A 17,857-nucleotide genomic window follows, 5' to 3' on the forward strand; every position below is an offset into this window, starting at 1 on the left:
GAGACCCAGAATCATGGGCATGTCGTTCAGCATGTGCCATGGAGCTTGACAATGCATAATGCCTCAGGCTAGACCACTTCCTTAAATGTCTGATCATAAGAAGAGGGTGTCTGGATAAATTGCAGGAATGGGCATTCAATGTTTTGATTTTCTATTTGCTTTGATAAAGACAATGATACACACAGAATTATTACATCCCTTGGGAAAAAAACTACTGCAACTGTGTTCCCACAACTGCAAAAAAAAGAGGCTGGAGAGCCCTCCCACCCCTATGGAGCTGACACCGTCTCTTCCATTGCATGACAGGCTGGATAAAAATGAGGGTGGAAACCCGTCTTGATTGATGTGCTTATAATCTTCTAGGAACATGAACATGATCATATATTCAACCACTTATTTATGCTCAGACTCTCATAAACCATAAAAACAAGCTGGGACTTTGGCATAGCATTGAAGAACAGTGGTGTACTCTCTAGCTTGTGACGAACTGCTGTTCTGCCTAGAGTGACTTTATTCTGAGAAAAAAATGATGACACCAGAGGAAATGACAGCCAGAATGTATGGAGTGTTTACTAAATGCCATCGTCTGCCTTGTGCTTCACATGTTTTTCGCCATGTAATCCTCACAACCACTGTTTCAGGCATTTCTGTTTTCTCTTTCTGTTTCAGATTATATCCATTCATTTGCAAGTTGATAACTTACAGTCAGATATTACTACCCCTCAAATAATGAAATGTAAGATTTCTCCTGGGCTTTTTTAAAGATTATAATATAATTACATCATTTTCTCATTTCTCTCCATCATCCAAGCCCTCCCATGTAACACCTTTCTTACAAAATATAGTCTCGCTTTCACACACACACACACACATGCACAAACACACACACATTGTATTGTTCCTACATAAGTAAATGCAGCCTGCCCAATCCATATAATGTTGTGTGTGTGTGTGTGTGTGTGTAATACCAAATGGTTAGCCCTGAAAACATATACATCAAATTATCTGTTTCTGAGGTTTGGCACTTAGTACTAACAGGTGGGTACATTATTCCACTGTCCACTGCCGTGAGAGGGACAACTTCGGTGTTGGACTTAGTGGCCACATTCTTTCCTCCAGTGCTTCTGACGCTGCTACCAGCTCTGCACTTCTTAGGTGTTCTACTGCAGGAACCCCAAATCAAGCCTTTCTGTTAATTAGGCATAATGGCAGTGTCTGCTTTAGGGATACTTGAAAGGCTGAGGTAGGGAGGCAGCAACTTAAAGGCTAGCCTAAAAAACACAAGAAGGCTCTGTCAGACAGAGACCACCACAGAAAACCACAACCAAACAGAATGCAGAGTTGGAGAACCCAGTCAAAATGGATATATCTATAAACTCTTCCATGCCTAAGGTTTGGGGAACATTGCAGAACAGGGTACAGAAAGATTTGCAAGGATCAGAGAATCAAGGAATTGGTTTGAGATCTTGGCTCCTGGTAACACCAGAAGGAACACCCATAAAGTCTCACAAAACGGATGTGCAAACAGGAGCTGAACAAAGACAGTACCAATGGACATGCTAAAGTAGACGGGAAAAGCCCAGGAGACCACAAGCCAACACAAAGAACTGCAGACAACTGAGGAAATCTGGGAGCAGGAGAGGTGGTCTCCCCAGGCAATGGCACACCAATTGGTTGTCCAGTGCCAAATGGTCTGCCCTGAAAACAAACATTAATTAATATTAATGTAAATAACATTATACATACTAGACAGGAAATATTTAGGACTATACATATGCAGGCAATAACAACTAGCAAAAAAAAAAGTAGTGAATTTTTTCTTTTCTTTTCTTTTCTTTTTCAAGACAGGGTTTCTCCATAGATAAGTCATGAGTTTGGAAGAGAGTGGGGAGCAGGATGTAGGAGGGTTTGAAGGTGAGAAAAGGAAGGTAGAAGTGTAACTATATCATAATCTCAAAAATTTAAAAAAAAAATGTCTTTTATACAAACGTTTGAAAAACCAAACAATGGCAACAGCAAAAAACTTTAAGATCTGTCTTGAGTGTAGTGAGCCTCACAGACACATCGGCTCCTCCTTGGTCTTTCCGTGTCTTACACACCACTGCCCAATTCATCTTCTTCAAGCACCCTTCACTCATATCTCACTTTTGCTCGTGGAGTTTAGGTTCTAAAATCTTCAGTGACTTACCCTATTCAACAAAAGTAGTAAACAGAAGCCTAGCTTCCTGCTCTGAAGAACTTCCAGAGTATAATAAAGTTTTCCTATTTCCACTCGCCACCCTCTCACCCCACGCCCAAGGCCAGTTCTTTCAGTATGGTAATGCTCGCAGAAGATAACTGTGCCCATTTATTCATGCCAAATAGTGCCTGGGCCTCTGGCAAGAATCCAGATCTAGACTGAAGCTGGAGGGCCGGCCTCTGTCGTGGTCTTAATCACTCTAGGTATACTAATAGTGCGACGACAAACAGTTCCTGGCCTGGGAGTCAACCTCTGTTTGCTGAGATGATAAAAGACGGATTTCTACTCTTGTTCAATATGACGCTTCTGTGCTATATTTATTAAACTTAGCGCCGATTAGTATCTCACTGCATCCCCTCATCAACGGCAGTAGTAAAAACAGAAGCGGTACCCAACAAGGATGCCCGCCCATCTAGAGTCTCACTGACAGGCGGGTTGATTCTCCTTACAGTATCTTTTTAGCCCAGCAGCAATATGATCTGGTATACGGGAGAAATCCAGGACTCATGATTAAAGGGGCTTTAGTGATTTTTTAAGAATCTCTCCAGGAGACATGAACATTTTTAAAGGGGCTGAAGATCAGATATTTCCTTCACGTGACACATTCTCAGAGCAAATCCCTGAACCCCGGGGTTAAAAGGGACCTTAAAGGCCCCCTTTCATAATCACTACGGAAAAGAGGAAGTCGTTTTTGTAGATGGTGTTTAATTAACTCGGTTTTTCTAAGGGATGAAAAAGCCCTTGTCACAGTTACAGATCTGCCACACAGCATCCCTCACTGCCAAAATTGTTCCCTGGTGGGGATTTCTGTTACAATGTTGTAACTAATGGAACCGAGCAGAGCGCATCTCAGACCGGAGAAGCAGCAAGCGTGCTGAAACTAATTTCATCAGACACTGAATGGTTTTTATTTTCTGTATGTGTTTGTTTGACATGAAATTATTTTCAGCAGTAATATGGCAGGGAGAATTCATTCACTCAGCAATCAATAATTGTTTTAAGTTCTCCGAATTCTGAACACAAAGCTATAAAAATGTGAGCTCTGCAAGGATTGTGTTTAAGATGGCCAGGAGGCCCTCTTACCTCTGTAAACCTGGAAAAACTAACCACTAGGGCTCCATAGTAACACCTCGGAGGAGGATATAATACATTTTCAGTTCTTAGTACAGGGGGCGGGTGGGGTGACACACCACTGCAATGCTAATCCTCAGGGGTGGAAGCAGACATATCATTAAGTGTGGGCCAACCTGGGCTACATAATGAAGATCCTCAAGATAAAAAAAATATAGAATTTCCAATATAGAAACACATGACTGATGTTCAGTAAATGACAGTTATAGGTATTACTAACTACTATAATTTGAGACAATTAAGAATTATTCAGATGTAGACTCTAGATTTTAAATGTATATTTTTAATATATATATTAGTACAAGGAACAAAAGTAGACTATGTTGGACAAAAAAGGGGTCTAAAGAGAAGGAATGGGGAGAACAGAAATGTAGTAAAGAAAAGAACCAAATAGTGTGTTTCATCCATATGTAAAATTAAGGGACAATTAAGAAATGAAATTTGAATACATTTCAGGAAACTAACCAAAGTTTGGAGAATACTACTAAATGCACGGATCAATTTTTATATTATTTCAAAAATATGTGCTGAGCAGGAAAAAGGAATTTTTATATTCATGTTTTTCTTCTTTTAATTTTATCTCCATTTAAAAAAATATCATAGAACAGCTAAATTGCACTGATAAAGCTCATTTTATGAAGTTTAACAGAGTTTAACTGTTCCCAAGTTTGAAGGTTTAAAATAACTTCCAATTTGACCAAAGAAAGGGGGTAGTTTGAAATGGTCTCTGTCAATCATATAAAAGATATTAAAGAAATACAAGTTTATGGAAAAAAGTCAGAATTAGGGACTGTGGTTTGACCTAGGATGAGAAGAAGTATTTCTGAAGATGCCCGTATGATGGATGGGGTGGTTCATCAAACAAGGCCATGCTGGATGATGAACCAGACTCACAGAGGAAAGGCAGATCAGCGACTTCACTCTGTAAAGAACGCCATGGTCCAAATGTTTTGCTATTATAAATGTATCTGGGGATATTTCCATTTACATGGAGCCTTTCCCACAGCAGTCTGTGGCTCTTTAAAGCTTTGACTTAAAGGTACTTCTTGAGTTTGGGAACTCTCTTCTGTCTGTCCATACATTTACCTAGGAGACATTAGTGCCCAAGAGAAAGGGAAACGGCTTTGGTAGTAGCTTATAGAAAAATAGGGCAGCACAAAGAGGGCAGAGAGCTGCCTGAGGGAAGGGAGGGAGCACAGGGCTGTAGAAGCAGGCTTAAATACTACAGGCTGACCCATTGTCACGTGTTGGTTATCACTATGCCTCCGTGAGAAGAAAAATATATGGCAACATGCTCAATGAAAGAATTGTTAGGAGAGCATTTTCCCCTCAGAGAGGAGATCAGATGGCATCTGTTCAATTCAGGGCCACGGTATGGAAATATGGGACAGGCTTTACAAGAGAACATTGGCTTTGGCGATAAGTGTGCATGAACTGTTTCTGGCTACACACCAGCTGAAGGGAACCATATGTTACAGGATTTCAATAAATACCAGCAAATCCTTACTTTTCTTTCACGTTCTTGAAGTTTTACCATTTATTTTTTGTTCCCTCCCAATGTGACATTGGTTTTCTTTGCTGCGGAAAATTTAGACTGTCTTATTTAATACTCTCACCTATTCATCAGCATGGATAAGTCCTTTTACACATGTCATAAAAACCCCGCCCTTCTGTATGCCTGTTGTAGAGTGAGTACTGGTACTAGCAAGAAAAATAATTAGACAGTCGCGTCGTAAGGCTGAACCATGGGAAGAATTTTGTCTGTCTCATCATCTCATGCTGTCCTGTACATGGATAGAAGGCTTAGTGAACTTTGACCTCTGACACCTTCTTAGCAAACCTGATAGAGGCATCATATTTGCATTGGTCTGTTCCACATGAATGTGACAAAATCGCCCCCAAAAATGTTCTCAAATTCATGATATAAAGGAACAGGTATGATTTTTGTCTACATAACCCTGTCCAGTGACTCAATGCAATGCCGAAGCAATGTTGAAATCTAAGGGAAATGAGCTAAAGGAAGTGTGAAATGGGGTTGAAGAGATGACTCAGCAGTTAGGAGCACTGGCTACTCTTCCAGAGGACTGGGTTGGCTTCCTATACCCCGCAGGCAACTCACAACCATCTGTAACTCTAGTTCCAGGGGATCTGATGCCCTCTTATGGCCCTCTTCGTGTACTGCATGCATGTGGTGTTACAGAGAAGCATACAAGCAAAATATCCACACACACTAAATAAAAATAAATAAATAAATCTTTTAATTTAAAAAGTGTGGAAGAAGGAAAGTCGAAATTCAAGTGGCTGTTTGGGGGTGTATACCACATATTTTTAAGATAGAAATCTAATCCCTATAGTTAACACAGGAAGCATGGAGAATTTTAATGTGTTCCTACTTCCCTGAATTTTAATATTCATCTTCTGAGACATAAGTATTGCTTGTCTCCTTTACCACTATGATTTAAAATCATGGTAGCTGATTCCCTTTGGGGATGAGAGGCAAGATGGCTGAGTAGCTGGAAGCCCAGTATAGAATTTGAATAACCAGCCAAACCAAAAAAAAATGGCTGCCAGTTGCCATTTTGAGCATGTGTGTTTATTGTTGCTATTATTTGGGGGATTTATTTATTTTTATTTCATGCATATGAGTGTTGACCTGTTTGTACGTATGTGCACTATGCGCATGACTGATGCCCTTGAAGCTAGAAGAGAACCTTGCATCCCCTAGAGCTGGAGTTACAGATTCCGGGTGTGAGCCACTGTGTGGATGTTGGGAGCTGAACCCCAGTTTTTCTGCAAGAGTAGGAAGTGCTCTTAGCCCTTGAGCCCTCTCTCCAGGCCCTTCTTTTGAGTTCTTCAAATGGAACAAACCCAGGTGGATTTGTGAGGAACTAACACAGTGAAAACCATAGCATAACAGATATTTGTTTTTCATTGTTTTATTAAGTATCATTATCAAAAAATGTTATATATGTGTGTATTCATATATATATATATATATATATATATATATATATATATATATATACACACATGTGTATTCATTGCCAGTGTCTTCATATGATCATCCTTGATATAACCCCCAAAAGACAGTTTCTTCTGAGGTTGGGCTTGTATAGCTCTTCCACAGCTTTTCAAACACATGAAAGGGAAACCACTGGCCATACCAACTGCACCTTTGGCTGCAAAGGAACGGGCTTGTCTTTATCATTACTCTTGATTTGTACTTTACAGCTCTGCTTCTACGCTTTCAGTTCTGCTTTTTTTTCTTTTGCTAGGGCTTTGAAATTCTCAAAGGACGCAGGCTAATGGATAAACCTAATACTGGGTGGATAAACTGGCCTTTCTGGAAAGAATCGTTAGTTATTCTGAAGAATACTCAACTCTTTGCCCCGTTAACTGACAAGAAATAACACAAGGTGCCTCATCTACGAAAAGTAGTGAGTCGAAATCCCTCGAACTCTGAGAGTAAGTCTCCCACATAGCAAGCTTCAGGCCAGAAAGAGCTACATAGCACGACCTTGTCACCAACAGAATGACACAAAAGTGTTTCATTCCCCACTTTTTTTTTTAACCAAATGAGGTGAATTTGGACAGGATGATGACATTATAATATATTAAACTGTTTTCTTGATGTGTCTCTCCTAGTCAGTCTTAGAAGGTGGAAGTATACCTACTGTGCTTCAGAGAATATAAAAACCTGCAGAAGGATACATCATCAGAGCAGGGTTGTAAGGCAAAGTACCAAATACAGTTGTTTCCTGTTTTCCCGCAGCCTCCATAGTGATTGGGAAATGGTGGTGTGAGATGGAGCCCTGCCTAGAAGGAGAAGAATGTAAGACACTCCCTGACAATTCTGGATGGATGTGTGCCACAGGCAACAAAATTAAGACCACAAGAGTAAGTCCACTTCAAATACTGCATTCATGTCTCAGATTGTACCATTTGCTTTGCTCTTGCATTGGCAGCAGTCTGAAGGGCTTTGAGTAGGACAAGAGGAGAGATTTCCTTTATCAGGACATATTCTGGATTGGGTGTGTCAGTTTCCATCAATGAATTGAAAGTTACAACCTGACCTTTTTGCATGGTGTAGTTCTTTACGTTACAGAATCACAAATAAAGCAAGGGAGGAGTCATCAGTAGGGTGGTTACTTGGGGAATGTATCTTCCAACCACAGTGCTCAGAGTGATAAGCACATGGCTTGCTTCATTCATCCAGGTGGTATACTAAAAAAGACTGTGTTTAAGTACAATCATGTTTAAAGGAATTTTAATGACATTTTAGAGAAATACAAAGAGATTTGTAAAATCAGTAATTATTCCTTGTTTCTCTGGTTAAACCAGGAGCTTCCTAAAATGTTTGAACTCTGTAGGTAACATTGCCTCATCCTTTAGAATCAGTGTTATACTGCTATACCAGGGTGAGGTGATGTGGCTAGGCCAACCATTAATCATGTAAGGACTGAAATGTGTCTGGAATGTAAGACACCTAAGAGGGGAAGGTGAGTGGAGTTCTGGATGCTTAAGAGAGATTATGTATTCACAGTACAAATGCATGAAAATAATTTAACAGCTGGTATGATCCTATGCTATGTATTCCCAACTGTCAGCATATCAGCCCTGGAGAGTTTGTGTGTGCCTGTATGTGTGTGTGTGAGTACCTGTAACTGGGTTCGTGTGCTTTCATTTCTTGTCATTTAAAAGTGATCTTTACCAGTTTGAAGTCCACATGATAAACTTTACTCTAACAAAAGGTTATTCAATTTTTTAATTTTAGCTACAACACAATGAACCTTCATTTGATCCTTCTTCTCAATATCCTACTGTCAATTAGTAAAAGTGATCTTTACAGCTATGTGGTACAGAAATCAGTAATAAAGTTACATAACGCTATATAAAACATTCAATTCTCACATACAAAACAAAGGATTATCACTATAGTCCACTATAGTGACCAACAAATGGCCATAATTCCTTGACTTATGGTCAAGAGGGATTTCTGAACAACCTCAGCTTATTAATATGAATTCTCGTGTCTCTGAATAATTCAGCACAGGTCTTTGCCTCACATTTCAATTAAACACTTACATAAGGAAGCATCAAGAAATGAGGCTGGCTCAGGTTGTTTATACTCAAAGAAATTGTTTTAATTAGCTGATGGAGGAGGCCAATTTTGGCTCTGGTTATGTTTTCTCTGAAACATACCTGGACAAACTAGAACACTTGAAGCTACTCCGAATTTTAGTTAGAGTCCAATCAAATTTGGTCAGAACAAATCATTTAGGTGTCATACGCCAAGGCTCAGTCCTTCTTCAACTGATGACTAATGTCCTTTATAGAAGGCACTCCATTGCTCTCACACTGGCTAAGAATCCAAAACTCATTAATAAAAATTAACCCAACTCAATTATTTCAGTATTTAAGTATAGAAAATTCCATGAATACCAATTCAGAGACTCTTTGGAAGATAGACTTTATACTAAAAATGAGAATGAAACAAACTAAAAAATGAAAATATCCAGAAATAGTCCGTGATACTTTTTTGTGCACTGTCCAACATTCATCCAAATTGTACCTCTATTTTAACCATCCAGCATGTTGTAATACACCTACAAACACTTTCCACTTTGAAGGAGGCTTGTGCAGAACCTGATCATTGTAATTGAGGTTGTAGTGGCTGTTTGCTCCACCCTTGGTGCACAGAGATTGAACCAGGCAAATGAAGGTACTAGAGAAATAAACCATGGCTGATACTGCTTTGAGAGTTAAGGGTGTATGTGTTCTCACACATCTAAGAATTCTCAAGGCTACTTTCAGAGTGGGCAAAGCGGACACTGAATAAGGCTGTGCTTTATAAACACTGAGAGAAGCAGACATTACTCTCACCTTTTCTCTGCTAGATTCCTAAGAACTCCCAGATTGGGAAAAAAGACTCGTTTAAGCAGTAAACATAGCCATTGAACTCAGACATTCGTTCATCCAGGAGCCCACATTCAGAGCAGACTAACACCACCTCTTAGATAAGATATCCCCCAAACAAGGTCTATGCTAATTTTCACACACTACTGTGTATTTTTCCCATGAGATTACATGTAGGCCTACCCATTTCAAATACTGACTCTAGCAATTTGATTTTTAAAGTAGTTTAATTCACAGAGGGACTTCAATCGTTACGAGTTCAATTTTTATTGTTATCTAAGAGGTAAGAAACATAAAAGAACCTACTCATTTTCTTCTTATATGTAAGATTGGTTTAAAACGAACACTGCCCACTATTTTATAAATGAAAAAGGTAAAAGATATTCTAAACTCCTAACTGTTAAAATGACAAGCGAACATTTCTTTTCTCTTTTTTTTTTTGTAGTTTAAACTTATTTAGATTTATTTATTTGTATGTGTATGAGTAATTTGCCTGCATGTATCTCTGTGCACCGTGTGTGTGCCTGGTGCCCACGGAGGCCAGAAGAGGTTATTAGGTCCCCTGAAACTGGAGTTACAGATGGTGGTAGACCACAATGTGAGTGCTGGGGACAGAACTCGGATTCTCTGTAAATGCAGCCAATACTCTTAACTTCTGAGCCATCTCTCCATCCCCAGGTACGGGTTTTAAATGTTCTTTTCTTGAGGTTAATTGAACACATCTCTCTACACAAGAAGAAGTATTTAATGGGGAAAAAAAAGCCTTGCTTTTTAGTTGACTATTCTTCTTAGCACTCAATAAATTCTCAAATACTATTTGAGAACTGAACACAGAGAAATTGTGTTTCTCTAGATAGCAACAATGTGTTCACTAATTTGAAAGAACCACAGTTGATGGCCTCACCATTAGTCCCTGTAAGCAGCTCAGGAACCTGAAAATGCAACTTGCCTTTCCAAAACAACTGTAAGGAGGCTGAACCAAGCTTCAGGGAGCACTGAACTGAGCTTCCATGGTCCAGTTGAAGAATAAAAAGAATAAGAATATGAGCAAAGAGGTCAAGACCATGGAGGGTTCATCCACTGGAACAGTTTACCTGAACCAATGGGAGCTCACCAACTCCAGCTGGACTGGGAAGGAACAAGCATAGGTCCATAATGGTCCCTCTGAATGTGGTTAACAGTTGCATGGTTGGGGCAGGCTGAGGGGCCACTGGCAGTGGCACTGGGATTTATCTCTATTGCATGTACTGGCTTTTGGGATCCTATTCTCTTCGGATGTATACCTTGCTCAGCCTAGATGTAGTAGGGAGGGCCTTGGACCATCCACAGGACAAGGTGCCTTGCCCTCTCTTGGGATTGGATGGGGGTGAGATGGATTGTGTAGGGAATGGGAGGAGGGGAGGGAGTGGAAATTTTGATTGGTATTTTTTTAATTTAATAAATTAAAAAAATTTAATTTAATAAATTAAAAAAAATTTAATTTAATAAATTAAAAAAAATAAACTATAAGAATAAACCCTTAATGATCCCATACATAACAACTCTAAGGGAAGTGAGCATTTCTTTCGAGCTGTTAATTTAAATACTAACTCTAGGCCCAGGGAGATGGTGCAATTGCTAAAACAATTTCTGGGCAAGTATAAAGAACTAAAACCAGACTGCCATGCCCCACATTAAAAGCTGTGATAACACATGTTTATATCCTGCTGGCCAGTTATTCTTGCCAAATCTATAAGCTCTGGGTTAAATGAATGACCCTGTCTCAGAAAACACAGTGCAGGGGCCTAGATGAAGACATGAACCTCTGGTGAGCTCCATGTATATGTGTATACACACACACACAGAGAGAGAGAGAGAGAGAGAGAGAGAGAGAGAGAGAGAGAGAATATGTATGCACACATAACCAAAGATAAATAAATAAAACAAATTCTATGGTAAAGGACTTTGCCAGAAAGTTCCTAGGGACTGGATTCTTTTCCCTGGGAAATCAAAAACCACCAAAAACCTTTCAGGGGAGGGGGAACTCAGAAAATCTCTGTAATACTGACAAGATGTTTCGCTGTGTGATATACTTTAAAGATTTCCAGTGTTCATTTTTAAAGGAGGGCTGGAGAGTAGAAATCACATGTATCGCCTAAACCAGAATGAACAGGCTAAGGTAGCAAGCCACAGTGCAAACGACTCATGGTAATAGTGAGTCTTAGACAGCATAAACTAAGGAGGTAGAAAAGATAGATGGAACAAGGCAAATCATTTTCTACCAAGGGATTTGGAGAGATAAACCTCAGAAAAACAGAAGACCCCTGGGAGTCACCATATAAGAATGAAATAGTCATGTTTGGGAATTTTTCAAAGATTCAGTGCAGTAGAATAACATTGACATCACACTCCTTTAGGGAGAAGCAAAGTGTCATGCCCACACATTAACCTTCCTCACCTTGAGCATTACTTGAATTACTTGATTAAATTGTTTTATTGTTATATAATAGCAAAACTAAACTAAATGTTGCTTAAATTTTTTTTTGTGTTTCCAGATATTTCTTAGCACTTCTTTTATTTAAAATAACGTATCAAATAAAGAGTTGGAATTTCGGTGAGGCTGTACTCAAGCTCAGTGTCACAGAAACCTTATATAGGAGGCACAATGGCTTGATTTAGAGCAGCAGAATTTCCCACAGAGGAAATGAGCTGTTTGGAGCGTGTGTGTGTGTGTGTGTGTGTGTGTGTGTGTGTGTGTGTACATACATACACACCTGAAAATGGAATGTCAAGTGCTTTGAAGATACTTAAGATAAAGGGATGAAATTCAGAGACAATTGTAGTCAATTGGAAAGAAAAACAAAAGGATGAAGATTGTAGAACGTAGACAGATTGATTTCCTTGGGAAGAATCGATCATCTGTGGATTTGCTTCAAACTAGTGGGGAAAAACAATAATTAGTGTGTCTTGTAAACTCAAGGGTTTTTTTTTTCCACTTAAGCAAGGAGATATTGAACCTTAAATTACACGACAGAGAATAACAGTCATCTTGTAAAGTCACTGCTTTTGTGAGTGGCCAACACAATCCATGGTCCTCTGTTGATGGTTTCTTGGTCTCCCTCAGATGATGACTTCCAATTTCACAGTCCATCCTAACTACCCCAAAAATTCTTTTATATTTAAGAAAGAGAGGAATATCAGTTTTGACACCTTCTAGCTTCTTCACTAAAATTCTACCAGGTCTAAAATGTTTTGAGAGACTGTGACATTACACTTCTGATTTCTGTTCAATTTCCAGTTGAAATACAGAAAGGGAGGGAGAGGAGAATACCAACCTCCAAGGAAGTAATATCAAATTGCTGTCAAAATTAGAAAGCAATTGGGAGGGAAAAGAGGGGCTTTAAATATGGAGTTGGCTGAAAGGGTCAGAAAAATGTGCAAAGGGAAGATAAACTACTTCACACAGTGCCATTTCACCACCTGAAATGATCAACACAATCATTAGTTTAGTCAGGAAGTACAGGTAAGCCTCTGGTGTCTAATTCTAATGTGTTAATGTCCCCAGGATTTGATGGCAACATGACAGAGTCTCCCAGTCTTCTGTGTTGGGTTATGGAGGAAAGAAAGAAAGTTTGGAAGAAAGGCAGTTTCAATTCAGTTTGGTGAATGTTACTTTATCTTATTTTTAATGTTACTTTATATTCTTTATGTGGTGGACAAGAAGACACTGTCAATCAAAAGTTATGTCCACCATTGGAATAAAGGAAATAGTGGTTTTAAAAAATCTCCATCACTGTAAGGAGAGAACTCAAAATAAATTTATGAAAAATTCCCATGCAATTCTGTAGCGGGACCAAGCAATGTTTGAGTGCAAATTTTTACTATTGCTCTACCTAACTCTGAAAGACTTGAATTCGTTTGTACTCCTGGATTCAGGAAAATCATTTTCCAAAGCTATCACGAATTAGGAGGGCTTGGAATGTACCTCTGTGGTACCCTGGTGTGCACAAGACCATAGGTTTGGTCCGAATATCACAAGAAATTGAGATGATAAAGAACAATAACAATATTTCCTTAAGCTGGCTTCTCCGTGTTAGAGTCCTTGTTCATGTTCTCAGCCATTGGTACCTTGAGCATGCATATGTCTTCAACATTTGAATCTTTGGGTCCATACTGAGATGGGCTAAGTGGCATGTATAGATGTATAAGCATGTTCTTGATTCCCAGTTAACACTCACCATTGGTTGCTACAGTTCCTCATCTTATAAATGTCTTCTTCTGTTCCTCCACATGCAGGGACTAATCTAGGAAATGACTAGCAACGGCCACTCCTCAATGGCTTATAACAGAACAGCTACACAAGGCCATGGGGTGACGAGTTCAAATGCTCATCATAGGAGCAGAGGTTGATTACGTTATTTACGTGGCCCAATGCAACAAGAAAATGCTAGGTCCTGATTGAAAATTTATTGGTGAATTCCACACAGCAGTAGCAATGAAATAAACCACCTGTGGGACCCTTATTAGTCCAGAACCCATGGAATTGGATAGCGGTTGTATAACCATGAAGCCAGCTCTGGGTAGTCATTTCTCAAAGAATCTTTTTTCTTGGTTTTGACACAAAGGAGCTGAATGAATTTATGGAAATATGGAGCATCTGTTCACATATTTTAGGTATCAATGGAAACCACCTGAATGAACACACTGAAATTAAAGACATCCTCATGTTCTGCGTGTGCACATTTCTTTTGTCTTCATTTCTTACTTTTATTACTGAAATATCTTTCTTTCTTTTATTTCAGATTCACCCAAGAACCTAACAGAAGCATTCATTATACAAATAGGAAAAACAACCTGTGGAAAATACATTGCGAGGATTTAAAATAGCTTACATACTTGCAAGCCAAATGGATCTCTCTTATTTGCACTTTGACTGGTTACTCAGAGTGCATTTGCTTTGTGAAACAGAGTACCCCATAAGAAGACTCGGGATTTTTCTGGCAGCATCAAGGGAAAAAGACTTTTAAAAAAATCAAAACAAACGAGTTTTCTCAGTGAAGTTTGGAGGATCACGAAGAACGATCAATCGTCTTCTTAGAACTACCATTACTTTGTACCATTTGAAATATATGTATATATAATATTTTGAAATATTATATATTCTCTTCAAGAAATGAACAGTACCACAGTGAGAGGTGGCTGGTGTATCCCTTTTGGTTTGGATGTTTGGTCGGTTTTGTTTTGTTTGCCATTTCTTTTTCTCTTGGTGAGGAGGATACATGCCCGTGTGAGAATCCAACATGGCGCTCTCCCTGGAAAGCAAGCTGCAGACGGACTCCTGGAATCTGAGTCATCCTGACAACTCTGAGTCAAGAGCTTCCCTCTGCTTCTCCCTGGTGACCCAAGGAAGCTCTTCGTCTTGTTTTATTGCTTTCTACCTGTGCAATATTAGCATGCAAGCTTGACTTACATAACCATACTTTATATTGGATTGATATATAATAACCGTTCTAACCTCTTCCAGGAAAATATTTTTAGAACTACTAGCTTTTCCACAGATAGGCAAATGAGGATTCTTGAGGAAGCTGCTCCACCATGCTTTTAAGACTCTGGCAGGGTGGCAGGATATAGATCCCTATATTAATAAGTCCTGTAAATACAATGTCTTAGGGCTTTGTATAGCTGTCCTAGACTGCAGAAGTGTCCTCTGATTAAATCCAAAGTCTGGCATTGTTAACCACATCGTGCTGTAGTGACGCGTCTTATCAAGGCACCTCTTTCTATGTTTGATTTGCTTTTTCCTAGAGTATTCGCATCTCCTCCGGTGAGATAGAAAGGCTATGAAAGCAATTAGGTTTCCCAGTGATCTATGTGACCAAATGTTGGACAGCCCTATTAAAGTGGTAAATAACTTCTTTCTTAACCCACTTGTCCTCTGTGTCTGCCATTTAGTTTTACAGACTCTGCTTCGACCAAATCACAAGAAGACCCTGTTCATATTTGTAGTTAGCTAGAAGGTCTTTGAAACTACGGAGGCTACTATTGCCAACAATAAAATATTTTGAAACCTAGAAATTGATGAACATGATTGTAGCGATAAATCCAATGACAACTGGGTCACTTCCATGTGGGTCACGCTGATAATTACATGGGGCTCACCCCCACCACAAAGTCATTTCCCCTGTCTTTTTGGAGTTGCTGAGCTAAGAGTAAACATCTTCCTGCTTAAGACCTGCTTTTCCTGGGGGAAGTTTTAATGGAACTTTACACTCCTGTTACCGTGTCATCCCAGAAGTACAAGTGTTGTGTTCTGTTTTCTCCCAAACTTAATCTCTGGCCTCTGTGTTGTTGGAGACTCTTCCTAAATCAACAGCACTGCGGCCCCTGACTCTGGACTCTCTAGTATCAAGCCTTAAGTAAAACTCAAGACGCCCCTTTAACTCTACCTAAACAGCCTGAAGTTTGATTGAATGTGTGAACTTCTAACCATAAAATTTGATTCTGTATCTTGAAGTCCTGTAAAAAATATCTAGAGAAAGAAATAGAAATCTTGACTGTAAAATTGAGACTTCCAAACAGTGTGGATTCTTGCTAAAAAGGGAATATAAAATTCATTCCAGTACCCAGGTGTGTTTGCAAGTGATAGCTACCCATTACTTGAGACCCCAGCACTTAAGAAATGGAAAGGGTAGGGCTATGAGGAGTTCCAAGTCTGCCTGGGATACAGAGCGAGACCCCTGCCCCAAAACAACAAAAACCTTCATTCCAGCAGTCCTTTCTGGGTTTTACATTGAAGATTCAAGTGGCAAGCAATATCTTTTAGAGAGAGATTACTTCTTATCTGTCATTTTCAGATTAAAAACCATAAAGAAAAAAATAAATTATATTAAAACCATAAACCCTAATAATTATATAGTTAAGAAAAAAACTTAAAGTTAAAATAGAAATGTTTGACAGAGAATTTAACAGTGCCTCAAACACACCTAAAGACAGTGTGAGATATCACTTTGCTAAATAGGATTGAAATGGGAGCCTATGAAAATTCACGTCTAGATGAATTTACTGTCACCATATTGTCACATCTTCAGTTTTTCAGGAAACACAGAAGTCTCGAGTTTTACATAAAATCCCTAACATTCCTAAAACTAAATGAGCCAACTTCACTTAAATGGCAGCAAATGTTGTTTTTGTGTCACGTTCTCTGAAGGGTGGACTGAGCTATGATATTAGTGTCCCCTAGAGTCTTCTACTAACTTTGATCCCAGATGAAAGACCAATGAGAAAGAAGCAGACTCCTCTATTATGCAAAACCTCTCATTGTAAGACAATTCTGGAACACACACAAGAGAGAGAGAGAGAGAGAGAGAGAGAGAGAGAGAGAGAGAGAGAGAGAAAAACACCAGTATGTGAGGCACCAGAAGCTCTAACCCAACCCAATGTTAGACCTAGCCTGGAGAGTTACATCTGTTAGCTCACTGACACCCATAAATTCAGGCAGCAACATCCCTTGAAGAGACCTAGAGAAATAAATCACATCAGAATCAGGCAGCTATCCAATAAGACAGAGCAAATATTTGTAAATGTCAAATGCAATTTAGATTCATCCAAGCCCCTTACACAAATGTGTGAACCATCAAATTGTGTTTAAATTTAACTTGTTCAAATTTGGGGAATTCAGTCGCTACCATCTGCCTACTGAGCCTGCACATTTATGGTGCACAAAATTTTATCACATGCATATGATAATAAAGGGATTAGTGTGTATGACTAATATCAATTTTAAGCTTGTGCCCCGCATACCATGAATAATCAGTAACACAGTTGGTATATTTATGTATATATATATATATATGTGTGTGTGTGTATATATATATATATATATATACACACACACACACACACACACACACACACGACGTTTCAATCAGACTTCTGTTCTTAATAAAAGAAAAAAATGAAGCTTGTTCAAAGATTTTTGAAGTGAGCCCAGTTCATTTGTTGACGCTTTGGGTGCTTGGATTTACCTATTCATTGGCTCCACAAGCACATTGGGAAGTTGACTACTCAGCATTGTCTAGCACCACGTAACAAATGGTTTCACCAACACACAGCCAATATCTCTTTTTGATTAAATCATGTAGCTTTCACAAAGCAATGTCATGATTTTATGGTGTGGTATATTATGCCACCTTGCTATTGTCACAGATACAGTAAGTTATAAAGGGTGTAAATATTGTTTATAGGAGGAGAATCACCCATTCCTCACATACATGGAATTCCTCTACTAACTAAGCTTGGCAGTTACATTTCAAAAGCCTTTAGGGTCTATGTGACACAGGGACGTGTCATGTCTTTTTGAGTGAGTTATTACCTTCTAAACAGCAGGGTTAGTGTTTAGTAAAAGTTAAGACTGAAGCCATCTTCACATATTTTATAAATACAAGAAGACATGATGAAAGGCAGAATTAGGAACAAGAGGATTTGGGACAAGTGGCATGGAGGATGGAAGCTAATTTCCTATAACTCACAGGCTTTGTGTCAAAATGATGTAAAGAAATAAAGTTTAAACTCCAAAGTAAATTAAAGAGGCCA

General features: G+C 39.0%; 1 protein-coding gene across 1 annotated transcript in view; it reads left to right on the forward strand.

Annotated features, from left to right (window-relative positions):
• The window catches only part of Tafa1 (TAFA chemokine like family member 1), a 515,503-nt gene extending 498,423 nt beyond the window's left edge, over nucleotides 1-17,080 (forward strand). Inside the window, exons 4-5 of the mRNA XM_041638018.1 lie at nucleotides 7,143-7,267; nucleotides 14,068-17,080. Coding sequence (XP_041493952.1) covers nucleotides 7,143-7,267; nucleotides 14,068-14,085 — 143 coding nt within the window. The 3' untranslated portion in view covers nucleotides 14,086-17,080. The remainder of the gene's footprint in view (nucleotides 1-7,142; nucleotides 7,268-14,067) is intronic.
• The last annotated feature ends 777 nt before the right edge of the window (nucleotides 17,081-17,857 follow it).

The sequence above is a fragment of the Microtus oregoni genome, unplaced genomic scaffold (genome assembly GCF_018167655.1).
Source record: "Microtus oregoni isolate MIOR12 unplaced genomic scaffold, Mior012 000002F_ref0000024, whole genome shotgun sequence".
NCBI classification, from domain to species: Eukaryota; Metazoa; Chordata; class Mammalia; order Rodentia; family Cricetidae; genus Microtus; species Microtus oregoni.